The sequence below is a fragment of the Polyodon spathula genome, chromosome 10 (assembly GCF_017654505.1).
Source record: "Polyodon spathula isolate WHYD16114869_AA chromosome 10, ASM1765450v1, whole genome shotgun sequence".
Classification (NCBI taxonomy): domain Eukaryota; kingdom Metazoa; phylum Chordata; class Actinopteri; order Acipenseriformes; family Polyodontidae; genus Polyodon; species Polyodon spathula.
Window position 1 is genome coordinate 37307631 of NC_054543.1, and position 13189 is coordinate 37320819.

Below are 13189 nucleotides of genomic sequence, written 5' to 3' on the forward strand. Positions count from 1 at the left end.
CATGGACCTACAAGACGTATCGTGCTGAACTGTTTCAGAATGAGTAGCAATTGTTATCCTTTATGATTCTCAGCTCCATATAGATTCCGTTCTTTCTTCCTGAACGCACACTCCCTGTTCAGCAAAAGCTGCAGGTTTTTTTTTTTATATATTGTGGCCAAGGGATTAATTGGCTGTCAATTACCTAGTTTATCCCTTGACCACATTTGCCACAGGTTTTATCATATGCACGGTCAACAGCCAGTTTGTCAGTAATCGCTTGCTGTTGACCATGCATTCTAACCCCATCTATGGTGTCCATTTTAGAACGTCCTCAGTCGTCTCCCCTCCTAAAAGTCAATCATCAGGCATCAGTCATCCTTTTTTTTTTTCTTCGGAGAGAGTGAGGGGTTGGACGGAGTCATCTGAATCACCCAATCAAACAAAAAAACTTTTGGTGCTTCATTTCACTTTACAAATGTCAGCAGAAACCCAGATAACAAGAAGTTACATTTAAGAACAGTGCTATGAATTTTGTTCAGTTCTCACAGGCAGCATAGCACAAGGTTGAACTACAAGACTGGTGATTGCAAACTGCTACTGTTCACCAGCTATGCACGCTTAATTTTAAGAGTTTATTAACCCTGCGTTGATTCAGAGCTTACATTAAACACAGGAAAATCACACAATGTTTACAGTTTCAATGATTTCTCACTTCTTTCAAATGGGAAGCGTTAGTAACAGCAGTATAATGAAAAAGAACAGATGGCTGATGAAACCTAATGATACATTTGTATAGTGTCTTATTATTAACTAAAGTTATAGCATGTCACTTTTAACAAAAGTAAATGGTTTTAGAACCACTTTTAATTGGTTTGATTGTGGTTTGTACATAGATGCAAAACAGTTTACTAAGCAGAAACAAAGGCTTTGTCATCCTTCCAAGGTCACAACTGCACTTGCCAAGTTATGAAAAGCTAGTTACTACCAACAAGGCCAGGGCAATCCATAGGCAAGAGTTTAAAAAATCCTTACAATGTGTATTATCAAATAATTCTCTTTTTTTTTTTTTTTATTAATCCACATTCCTAACATCTTAATGATTTGTGAATAGTGAAAAGTGGTTAAGGGTTTATGAATAGTGGCCATTGTTACATTTCCAACTCTTATTTTAAATTCCCTTTATATCAGTAATGATTAATCAAGGAAGTGTTTTCCATAGTACAGTACTTCTATACCGACCAAGTCTGACTCTCTTGTCTTCAGAAATGACAGTTTTGAGACAGTCCTGATAAACTTAAAGAGAGCATTGCATTTCTGGCATTTAGGCAGTCGGCTTGAAACAATTCATCATTCAGATAGCTGAAGGTACACTTAGTGTTGGCAATGCATACTGGGAGCAAGTGTACACAAGTGATTCTACAATCCAAAAAATGCAACAGAATGACTTACTACACAAGTTAGATAATACTCTGCCAGAGACAGACTCTAATAAATGATATGCTGCCAACACCCCCAGTTCAGTGGGTTTGTTATTAATCATGAAATGAAAAGGCCTCAAAAACTAACAGACCTTTGATGGTCTTCAAGATCAATTGCAGTTTGCTACAGCCTACCTTATCTCAAACCAAAAGCTACTGAAGTTAGGAAATGGCATGATATGCTTGTTTTGATTTTGGAAAGCAATGTTAAAATCTCACTATGCCAGCATATTTTACAATAATACTCAGAGGCAGTTTGCAAACAGAATAGAGTCCTTGGGGAAACAGAGAATACAATGCCAATGAATCATGAAGAATAACAAATGGATACAAATTGCACATAAGAGCAGAACCACAGGATAGAGTGGTTTGTAGAAGTATTCACCCCCTACCAATGACATCACATGTTATTGATTGATCTGTTTTTCTCTGTAAATCCTACTTATATTCTATATGCATTTTTTAATTATCAATGTGGAGTAGTTTGTGTTGATTCTACATGTAAAGTCTAATTTGAAAGCATCGTGGAGAATACTTCCACTGTATATCAGCATACATCGACAAGTGATCTAAACCGCAGGTCAAACAGAAACAGAATGGACAGTGATCCTGAAGCCATGAACTGATTTACTACTGTGATAAGAGTCTGCTGTGGTAGAGGTCAGGGACCAGAATGAAACATTTCAGAGGTCAATCCAAAGTTCAATGATCTTGACTACAAATGGCAAGAAAGAAATCAGCCTATAGCCACTCTTGACAACTGGGTCTAAGGTAGTTTAGTTGTAGACATGACTGGACAAATATCTGGAAGATAACCAGTGTAAATACACTTGACCAATTTATGAACTGTGAGCTGCATTGTTTTTTGTTACATTACAATGACGGTTTAATGTTTGACCTTTTAAATGCAATGTAATTACGTTATGTTTTATGTAAACAATTGACATTCTAGTGGGCTGAAAATTACCTTTAGTAACCTGCCTGAGACCACACCAGCAAGATAAAAGTAAAAACAAAACACACGCGTGTACAACCAGAGCAAAAACAAAACAAACAGAAAAAGGAGACAGAAATAGACATCCACAGTTTAGAAAACCTTTAATTTCATCAGCTGATCTATTAAGAACAGATAAACCCTAGCAGACATTTTTTAAGAACAGGAAAAACACAAATTAAATTTTCTAGAAACTTTCATTGCAATTTTGTTTATTTTATTTTCATTGCTCTGGGGTTACTAAATATAATTCCCATCAGGTAATTCAAGTCAATATGTGCAAAAAAAGTAATGCAATTAAAGCCCTAGTATAGGAAAATACAAAGAATTCCACTTCTCCAGGTTCACATGCAGTATTTAATGAGATTTTTAGGACCCTTTTTCCATAACCCCATAATCCTTAAAATGGCTAAAAAAAACCTAAAAAAAAAAACTAAAAAAAAAAACATTGAGCCACAGTTATTTTGTCAGTTGAATTTTTAGAACAAGTCTTTGCGGTCAACTTCAAGGAATGTCTAAACATTACAAGCCACTTTGATTTCAGAACCTCTCTTCAGGGCGATCGTCATTCTTACCACTGGAATTTAAATGCCTGTCTCTGTAATTCACTCAACAAGATGTAACTATGATCAGTGTCTGGATTTTGAAGAGGGTAGTTGAAATACCTGGACCGAGACAGGTTTGAAATTCCTAACAGATTAACTGATGAGCCCCGTTTTTGGCTTACCACAAGTCTTCATGATCTGAACAAAATGAAGCAATATGACCCAACAGAGAAGTAGGGATCAGTAGGATCAGCCCTACTTCAGTTTCTATAGTTTTTTAAATTTTTTATAATGAACTGTTATAAACTAATTTGGGGATACGGTTGCCATAAATGCCTGATTAGAAGGCCATACCATACATATATCCTTTACTGTAAAGAAATGCTAACCAATTATTTAGCAATATTATCACAGCCCCCCTTTCCTTGAGCCCCTGAAACCAGCAACCACTCTCACCACCTACCCCCCCTCCCCCACTACCACCACCTCTATGCATTGCATATATTTTACATTTAAATTAGGTATGTGCAGTTATTTTAATAAGACTGGTTTAGATAAGGTTACGTCTACATACCATAAATTATCTGTATTTCAGGTGATGATTTAGATGTAATCAGACCATTATGACCTACAGTAAAGGTACTGGAATGCAGAACTGTACACTATACTAATATATTTGAAATATATACACCCTGCATTAACTTAGTTCGTAGTGACAGATGCTGTCCCGTATTACTGGCATGTTCTTTCCAACTGTTCATTTTTGCTCATGTAAAAAAAAAAAAAATCTATACAGTACACAAGATATAGCCCAGGGTAGTGTCTCGTTTGTTTCCTGAAAAATGTTTTTGATATTATAGTACAACCTTAGGGCACCTGTTTTGTCTCAGTGTAACCATAAGCAGCCTTTAGATGTTATTAAACACTTTAATGCATATATATATATATATATATATATATATATATATATATATATATATATATATATATATATATATATATCAGTAGTGGTGATTACAATATATAATCCAACATGAGTTTTTTTTTTTCCCTTTGTTATTAAAAATGAAAAAGAATGCAGTGGAGACCCACGATAGAGCAGGTATAGGGGGCAGAATGAGGCTCTGATGCTATTTTGATCATTATAAGAAAAACTGCATTACTACTTTTTTTCATTAATTATGAATGTCTTTATTCCCTAAAAGATCTATGTGATAATTTACATCACTAACTTCAAAAACGGATGGACCACAACAGGAAAAGTTGCATGCAAATGGGCTGAGCTAGGATTGAACCCAAAGTTTCTGCCTTTAATTCTAACCAACATACACAATATTGTTTTACAAAAGGAAAAAAAAAAGTCTAAAAACACTTTGTTTAAAATGCAGTGTGGGATGAGTAGCCACAAGTCATTAAACCATATAAAAGATGCCCTCGGGAAAACCAAAAGGAGATTATTACAATCATTATTTTCTAAAGTTATGATAGGAATTCTGAACTATTTGGAAAGCACTTTTTTGAAGGACAATGGCAGAGAGCAAAACTTTCTCTAAAACGGCATTACTGGTCATATAAAGAGTGCCATTTCATCTTTTCAGCACACGTACAAATGAAGAAACATGTAAATCCTTAACCTTATCTACCCTTTCATTGGAAAAAGTGCTGGGAGCTATAAGGGGTCTAACAGTTGGAATGGGAGCTTGTGCCACAATTGATAGCATGTTCACGCCTGTTGCTGCAGCAGACTGCTGTGCTTTAAATGAGAAGCCCTTCCACTGTGTGTATTGTGTATAATGGTCTAACTATGTATTAGATCTGCAAGAACATAATCTGAGGTATTTTTCAATTTGCTTTCTTGGATTCTTGCCAGCAAAAGCTTTAAATCAGCTCTATATTAGTAGGTCTTGGACCAAAGCCAGACCAAAACCAACAGTAATCCAAGGCAGTACAAAACACATTTGCTTGTTTTAATCTAGTGAATGAAGTTCATCTCTGCTCTGATTTACGAAGCAATCTTTGTATGCCACCTTCTAAGAATGTGCATTCTATTACTTATATAATTGAAACAAACAACATGCTGTTTCTCTTGAGGTACTTCCCATTGTAATATATATGATTTAATAAACATGCTGTAATCATGCCAGTTTATTTAAAAACAAATGAGTAAACCCACTGTGGCTTTCATCAGTTTCTTGGTTGTTGAACTTGATAGGACATGCCTGCAGTAGCTAATCCCTTTCCTGACTAAGCTTGTAATATGTTAAATAACAAATAACACAAAGATTCAACAAAATGACTTCTGGAAAATTACTCTGGGGCATAATCCACGGATCTAAGCAGTGACATATCTCGATACTGATATCTAAAACAAGTTTTGGTCCTATTTTAATATTTCAACAGTGATGGTTTTTAGACATGACACTGTTTAGTTCAATTGAATAGACCCCTTTGTGCCTGTCATTGAAGAAAAACAATGAGTTTGATTTTTGAATAAATATGCATTGCTTCTTTAGCTGTTTTTTTTTTCATTTATTCTGTATGTGTACTACAATGATTTGCAGTGTTGCCTTTACCCTTAGGAATCCTCCTTAAAACACCTCATTGTGCCTTTAATAAACAAACTCCTGCAAGAAATACCAGCATATATACCCAAACATACTTTGATCATTTTATTACTTTTACAAGCTTTAGGGAAATTATTATGGGAAAACCTTATAACACACAAGCAGTTCTGCTAATGAATACTTGTTTTTGATTTTCTACTCCAGCACGAATATCCCTACCGTTGATTCTGTGGTTGTCAAGTTGTTTATATATTTTTCAAAGACTACACAGTATATTCACTAAACATACAAATATTTAAATATGGAATTAAATGGGAACTTTATAGGTCATGTTTGCCCCACGTTTACCACATACTGTTACATCTCTGTCCTAATAAGCAATACACTCCTAAAAAGAACAGAGCACTGCAAACTAATGCTAAAACCGTGGTAATTGTATATCAGGAGTATTTGTTACAGTGACATACCAACTTTTTGAAACTGTGTGTTGTATTGTTGTACACTAGATCCACCTGCTGGGGGAAAATCAACTGACAAGATGTACCTTTCCCAAGAGGGACACATGTCTAAAGAGGTACATGTGGAGGTACATGTGGAGACCTCTGCTGGTAAAAGAGAATTAGTCAGGCACACAGCAACGCCTTCTTCATCACTGCTGCTGATGTATATTCCTGGCGACATGAGGCGGTGGGCATACATATCTAGAGAACGAAATGGCCCATTATGAGGAGAAATCTCTGCATGAAAGCCTTATTTGCAACTTTGCAAGTACTCTGACAATTACTTTTACCTGACACAGACAGAGAGAGAGAGAGAGAGAGAGAGAGAGAGAGAGAGAGAGAGAGAGAGAATTAAAAAAAAAAGATTGAAAAAGATTACAGGACTGGATCTCTTAGGGGAGTTCTGTATCCATTCTACAGATAGGTGTGCTGGGGAACTTAAATGTTCGGGTGTGTTCAGTTTCTGTAGGAAAACAGCAATGCCTTATTCCCATTTATTACAAAGGACACTCTCAGCAGCTGCCCAAGTAACTTCCTTACAGTATGGATGGTCATTGACATACTAAATGACCTTCTCAGTTGTCTTGACTGCATACTGTGAAAGTTTGCACTGACATCTAGTGGTAGGCCTTCAGAGACCTTCAAACTAAGACAGAAGATGGCAAAGGTCAGTAATCTGATGGATGGATTACCTGCATTCAATTGAAGCGCATGTGTAATGAAAATCACATATACTGTAGGTTCTTGATAATTTAATATTTTGATGTATTGCATAGTCAAATGGATAACAGCAGCGTCATTTTTTATTACAACAGTTGTATCCTGACAATGTATTTTCACCTCTGCAGCTTTTTTGTAAATGTGTAAACCTGTAATACTTTTGATACATAAACTATATGTATAAATGCACTTCATGATATTAGAACTTCTGGGCTGTCTTTTATTGTGCTTATAATATTTTGGTACCATTGCTTAAATCGTATGGACATGGAGTACTAGGAAATAGCAGCAACCACGTATATAACATTGTCTAATATGCATATACTAAACTCAAATATACAGGCAAATAATCTAAATATATTTAACAGAATAAAAGGGGTACAATGATATATCTAGTTCGAATAATGTGTAATAAAATTTATTATTATTATTATTATTATTATTATTATTATTATTATTATTATTATTATTATTATTATTATAAGTAAGTTGTGGCAGGAAGTTTAAAAAAAAACGTTGTTGTAGGTTATCAAATCACCCTTGTTTCTAAAGTTGTCATATCCTTTTGACTGTGTCGTCAATCTCGCGCATGCCCAATGTTCCTTTTTTCCCCCCCGACTAGTTGTCAAAGCCGCGCATGCTCAGTTTGGTGTATAATTTTCATATATATAAGATAACCGGCTCTGCCTCTTACCACCTTCTGCCATTTTAGACATGTTGGGAGCTGTAGGACGCTGCTGCACCGGGGCTCTGCAGGCGCTTAAGCCTGGGGTTAGCCCCCTGAAAGTCATCAAAGGGGCTCCTGCAGCTTTATACTCGCGTAAGTTAATCATAATTCTGATTAAATACCGCGGTAGAGTATCACGTTGAGTTTTTACAATTAGTTAGAATGTCATAATGGCTGCATGATGACTTTGCCAGCTGTAGGCCTGATTATTTTCTAATTTAGTTAACAAAATAGAACTTTATTAGAATTTAAGCAACGTGACAAAGACTTTGTCAACCGTGTGCCTTGTTTTAAGAAATGTGCAGCTCAGCTAGGTAGTTGTATTTGAAATACGCAGTGAAAATGTGAATGACCTTTATTTGTCATGAGAGCGAGTTTAGCCTCTGCTGAGAGCAAGGCCCAGCGCAGCTTATCCACACTGCGTGTCTCTGTAGTATTGCTTCGGTTGAGAGATTTTACATTTTATAGGCTATACTTTTTAATAGTACACTTTTTTTTTTAATTTTTTTATTTTTTTTATTTTTTTTTAAACTTGCCTCGTACTTCGGCAGTCGTTCATTTTAATTAGGTGTAATATGTGTGAGGCAATAATTAATAGAATATGTAATTGTGCAAAAAAAAAAAATTTACAGGAGCAGGCATATACCATTTATCAGTCAAGTTAACTGCAGAATGTTATGTTTGCTTCCTGGCTTGTGCCATTACTGTGGCCCATTGCTGGACGTGTCGCATGCCCGTTCATAGGCAATATAATGTTAGTCACAATTTTTTTAATTTCTTAGTCGCATGATAAAAACTGACAACCAGTGTTGCCCTTCAGTTTGGTCTGAGTGTAAAGCATGTACTGCAGCTAGTTCACCTTGACCAACAACATGGGACGTCCGTCTGTGTTCATACATTGCACTTCGCTGGCATATTTCGTCTATTTGAAGTGTGATACTGAAGCATTAAGTGTCCTTGAGTTTTTTTTTTTAAGCATTTAATTTTTTTAGCATTAATTTGAGCTAAATATAAACGAACATTTATTCTCTTCACAGACAGAAACTATGCTGCACAGGCAGCTCCATCTGCAAAGCCTGGCGCTGCCAGAGGCCACATTGTGGCAGTCATTGGGGCTGTTGTGGACGTCAAGTTTGATGAGGGCCTGCCTCCAATTCTCAATGCACTGGAAGTAAGCGGTCGTGACACAAGACTGGTCTTGGAGGTGGCACAGCATCTTGGTGAGACTTGGTTTGTGAACTGTCACATAACGTTGCAAATGACTCTGTAGTGTACTGAAACTTGATTTGATTTAACTTGACAGTAAATTACCATAGAATCTAATTCTACACGTTCTCTTTAGGTGAGAGTACTGTGCGTACTATTGCTATGGATGGTACAGAAGGTTTGGTCCGTGGACAGCAAGTTCTTGACACAGGGGCTCCCATCAGAATTCCAGTCGGTCCTGAAACCCTGGGCAGGATTATGAATGTCATCGGTGAGCCAATTGATGAGAGAGGCCCAATCAGCACCAAGCAGTAAGTATCAATTATGAACTTTTGAAAATGCTATTAAGGACACACTTGTTTGTGTTCAAACAGTTTAATGTCTGACAGAATTTCTGCCAATCTTTTTTTTATATATATTAACCTCCTTGAAGTCAGCTACAGTACTTGAGGGTTGGTTAATATGCATTTGTACATTTATTAGTTTTATCCTTTATTTCCAAGCACTGCTGCAATCCATGCTGAAGCTCCTGAGTTTGTAGAAATGAGTGTTGAACAAGAAATCCTGGTAACTGGTATCAAGGTGGTAGATCTACTGGCCCCCTATGCAAAGGGTGGTAAGATTGGTGAGTATTGATTAACCCTAATTCCTTGCATTGTAGATGGATATTGGTGATGTCAAACGAGTTAAGATGCAAAGTGATTTTGGTCATTTTAGTCAGGCTTCCAAGTAGCGTATTGGTGGTTTTTAACAGGTTTGAAAGAGGGTGTTTGTGTAGAACTTACTGGCATGGTGCACATGGGTGTATTTTTTATTTTTGTATTTTACACTAGTGATGGTACATGACTTGATTGTGTTTACTTAAATTCTACATGCAAATTATTTTTTGTTAGGTCTTTTTGGAGGTGCAGGTGTTGGCAAAACTGTACTTATTATGGAACTGATCAACAACGTGGCCAAGGCCCATGGTGGTTACTCTGTGTTTGCTGGGGTGGGAGAACGTACCCGTGAGGGCAATGACTTGTACCATGAAATGATTGAGTCTGGCGTCATCAACCTGAAAGACACCACTTCTAAGGTACAGGATATTTTGGCGAGATGTGTACTTGAGCTTGTTAAATTAGCAATGTAATATCCAAAGTTTCTTGATTTTCACTTTGATATTGATTATCAAATAATGTTAGCTTTCAATGCTTGTCACTACTTGCAAATCGGTAAAACACACCTGACATATCTGTAGTAGTAAGAGTTTTGCATTTAGTGTACTTGTCCATTGTTTCTGGCAGGGTCTAAATGGTATTCTGTTACAGGTAGCGCTGGTGTATGGTCAGATGAATGAGCCCCCTGGTGCCCGTGCCAGAGTTGCTTTGACTGGTCTGACTGTTGCTGAATATTTCCGTGATCAGGAAGGACAGGATGTGCTGCTTTTCATTGACAACATCTTCAGGTTCACCCAGGCTGGATCTGAGGTCAGTTTTCAGCTTTTTAAAAACAAAAAAAACACCCCAACACTGCTACCTGTTACAGTATGTGTTGCTTATTCAGAAATGTAAAAGCTTTGGGATTTAACATTTATTGGCAGAACGGAAATAATATTCTAGTGACGCAGAGTTGTTCTCTTCAGCTGTATCTCCTTTAGTGCGACTACCTGGGACTTGATTTTTGTACTAATTTTGTTAATTCTTCCCATATTCTCCAGGTGTCTGCCCTGCTGGGTCGTATTCCCTCTGCTGTGGGTTACCAGCCAACCCTGGCTACTGACATGGGTACCATGCAGGAGAGAATTACCACCACAAAGAAAGGTTCCATTACATCGGTGCAGGTATGTAAACTGTTGCACAATGCACCTTGTAGTGAAAGACTTATCAAGCTAACTACTTTTAAAACCCTTATTCATGTATCTTATTTAGGCTATCTATGTGCCTGCTGATGATTTGACTGATCCTGCTCCAGCCACTACTTTTGCTCACTTGGATGCCACCACTGTGTTGTCCCGTGCTATTGCTGAGTTGGGCATCTACCCAGCTGTGGACCCTCTGGACTCTACATCTCGTATTATGGACCCCAACATTGTTGGAAATGAGCACTATGATGTAGCCCGTGGTGTGCAGAAGATCCTTCAGGTAATTTTTTTTCCGCAGTCATCTGTCAATTGGAATGAAATTCATAAATTAAGTTAACCTTGTGGTTGACAGAAGTAAAACATGAATTCTGTATTTTAGGACTACAAATCCCTTCAGGATATCATTGCTATCCTGGGTATGGATGAGTTGTCTGAAGAGGATAAGCTTATTGTTTCTCGTGCTCGTAAGATTCAGCGTTTCCTGTCCCAGCCCTTCCAGGTTGCTGAAGTCTTCACAGGTCATGCTGGAAAACTGGTTCCCCTTAAAGAGACCATTAGTGGGTTTAAGAGCATTCTTGCTGGTAAGTGTGTAAAGTTGTTGTATTCAGCCCAAGTTATTGCATTTCCTAACATTGCTTGCATGTCTGGGCCCCACCTCCACGCTAGATCCATCTTCAGTAGAAGCAGACTAGTCACATTACCAAAAGCATGCTGGACATGGGAGGTAAATGTCCAATTACAACAATGCCATGTGACAAAGGTAGGAAGTAATGAGTAGTCGTTATTTGCAGATGCCCGCTTTAATATTTGACCTGTACATTTGACAAATTTTAAACTATTAAGCTAAGTTTAAAAACCTTTGACGCTTTACTAATATTTAAACTGTAAACGATTGACATCCCCAGTTTGTACAAGTATCAAAACAATCGTACCACTTGAGACAAAAATGTAAGGCGTTTCTAAAGGGCTTCTGTCTTTTTTTTTTTTTTTTTTTTTTTTTTTTTTCAGAAATTTTAGGAAATGGATAACTATTTGCTTAACAATAAAGTGGTTAGACATGCATCTCTGCTAATATGTTTTGAAAAAACTGTTTGGCTTTCTAGGTGAACATGACAGTCTGCCAGAGCAGGCCTTCTATATGGTAGGTCCTATTGAAGAGGTAATCCAGAAGGCTGAGAGACTGGCTGAAGAACACTCATAAATGATTTTGACTTTAACCCCCAACCCGCCTCCGGCTTTCCCTTTCAGAAAAAAGCACTTTGCTTTGTAACATGGTATAATATTCCAAACTGTCTCAGATGTCGTCATGAAAAAATGTTCTATTTAATGCTCCCATTTAAATTGGGTAGATGGAAATACAAAATAAAATCTGTCTTGTGATAAATGTTTTTAGGTTGTGGATTTATTTATTTTTCTTACTAAAAATCTTTGGGTAAAATAAATCAAACTACTAAAGCGATTGTTTGTCTCCCCACCCACCCCAAAACCTTTCCAGGCAGTAACATTGGCATGATCTAAAGTCTGCCATACTGCAACATTTTATTTTGTAGCAGATGTGCCGTAATTACTGATAGTGATGTAGCCGAATCTAGGTTATGGTGACTATTTACTATTGCTGTGAAAATCTATATCTTGAACTTTGCTTGGAAACTTTGTTGAAGATGGGGAAAGTAACCAAGTTTGTAAAATGCTACACAAGTTACTTTAATGCCACATCTCAACGTTGACTTTTTTTTTTTTTTTTTTTAGTATTCAAACACCCCTGCTAATCTGAGCTATAGAAATTTTGCCTGACTCTTTGGATCCCCAAAAAGATCACTCCTGCTCTTTTAAAAAATAAATACAAATTACTTTTAATAGCAAGACTTTGAACTGCTGTTGACACCCTAATTCACAAATATTTAGTTGTTAATCTATAACTATGGGATTTTATTGGTTTTAAGTTTATCCATCCGCATCTTAACACTAATAAAATACATTTCTACTAAGCTTTTTTTTTTTTTTTTAAACTTGTAGCAATTTAGAGGTTTCCATCAAAAGAACATTTGTCAGATACACTATCTGAATGTTAGAAACACATGTTGTAACCATGTGATTTGTTACTCACTTCATTTAGTCAGTGTGGCTGTGCACTATATAGGTAGTATGTATAGATTACTACAGTGTTTTTGTAGTTTTAAATACATAGTTGTCATGTACAATATGAATGACACGACTTGCATACGTTTACTGATCAGGTAATGTAGCATCAACCAATAATGTGGCGTAGTTTGGCATTCAACTCCTTTTGCAAGAAAATCACAGCTATGTTTCTTGTAGACTTCAAATTCCTAAAAAAATAAAAAGTTCCCCTGTTTAAATATGAACTTAACTTAGATATAAATTTGAATATAGTTAAAACCCTTATTTGAAATGTTGCATTTGTTTTACAACTAATGTATCCTACTTGAAATATGTTTGAAACATTTGTATACCAAAGCCAATTTTTTGCTTTTTTTTTTAATGTTATTTATTGTTTTGTTGGCAAAGATGTTTACAGTGAATATACTACCCATGTTTTGCTGTTTTGACACAGTCTACACATGATATATAAAATTCTGTATTAATTACCTTTAGCAAGCTATATAAAA

General features: G+C 36.5%; 1 protein-coding gene across 1 annotated transcript; it reads left to right on the forward strand.

Annotated features, from left to right (window-relative positions):
- The first annotated feature begins 7470 nt into the window (after nt 1–7470).
- Nucleotides 7471–11768, forward strand: LOC121322243 (ATP synthase subunit beta, mitochondrial-like). The gene is made up of 10 exons (XM_041261924.1): nt 7471–7603; nt 8548–8730; nt 8853–9027; nt 9220–9341; nt 9610–9794; nt 10027–10185; nt 10416–10538; nt 10627–10839; nt 10939–11140; nt 11663–11768. The coding sequence occupies exons 1-10, from the start codon at nt 7498–7500 to the stop codon at nt 11758–11760; spliced, it is 1566 nt and encodes a 521-aa protein (XP_041117858.1). The 5' UTR covers nt 7471–7497; the 3' UTR covers nt 11761–11768.
- Nucleotides 11769–13189: the final 1421 nt, after the last annotated feature.

Coding starts and splice junctions, on each gene's coding strand:
- LOC121322243 (XM_041261924.1), top strand. CDS start 7,498: ATGTTGGGAGCTGTAGGACGCTGCTGCACCGGGGCTCTGCAGGCGCTT. Junction 8,731..8,852: donor GGAGGTGGCACAGCATCTTG/GTGAGACTTGGT, acceptor CGTTCTCTTTAG/GTGAGAGTACTGTGCGTACT. Junction 9,028..9,219: donor GGCCCAATCAGCACCAAGCA/GTAAGTATCAAT, acceptor TTTATTTCCAAG/CACTGCTGCAATCCATGCTG.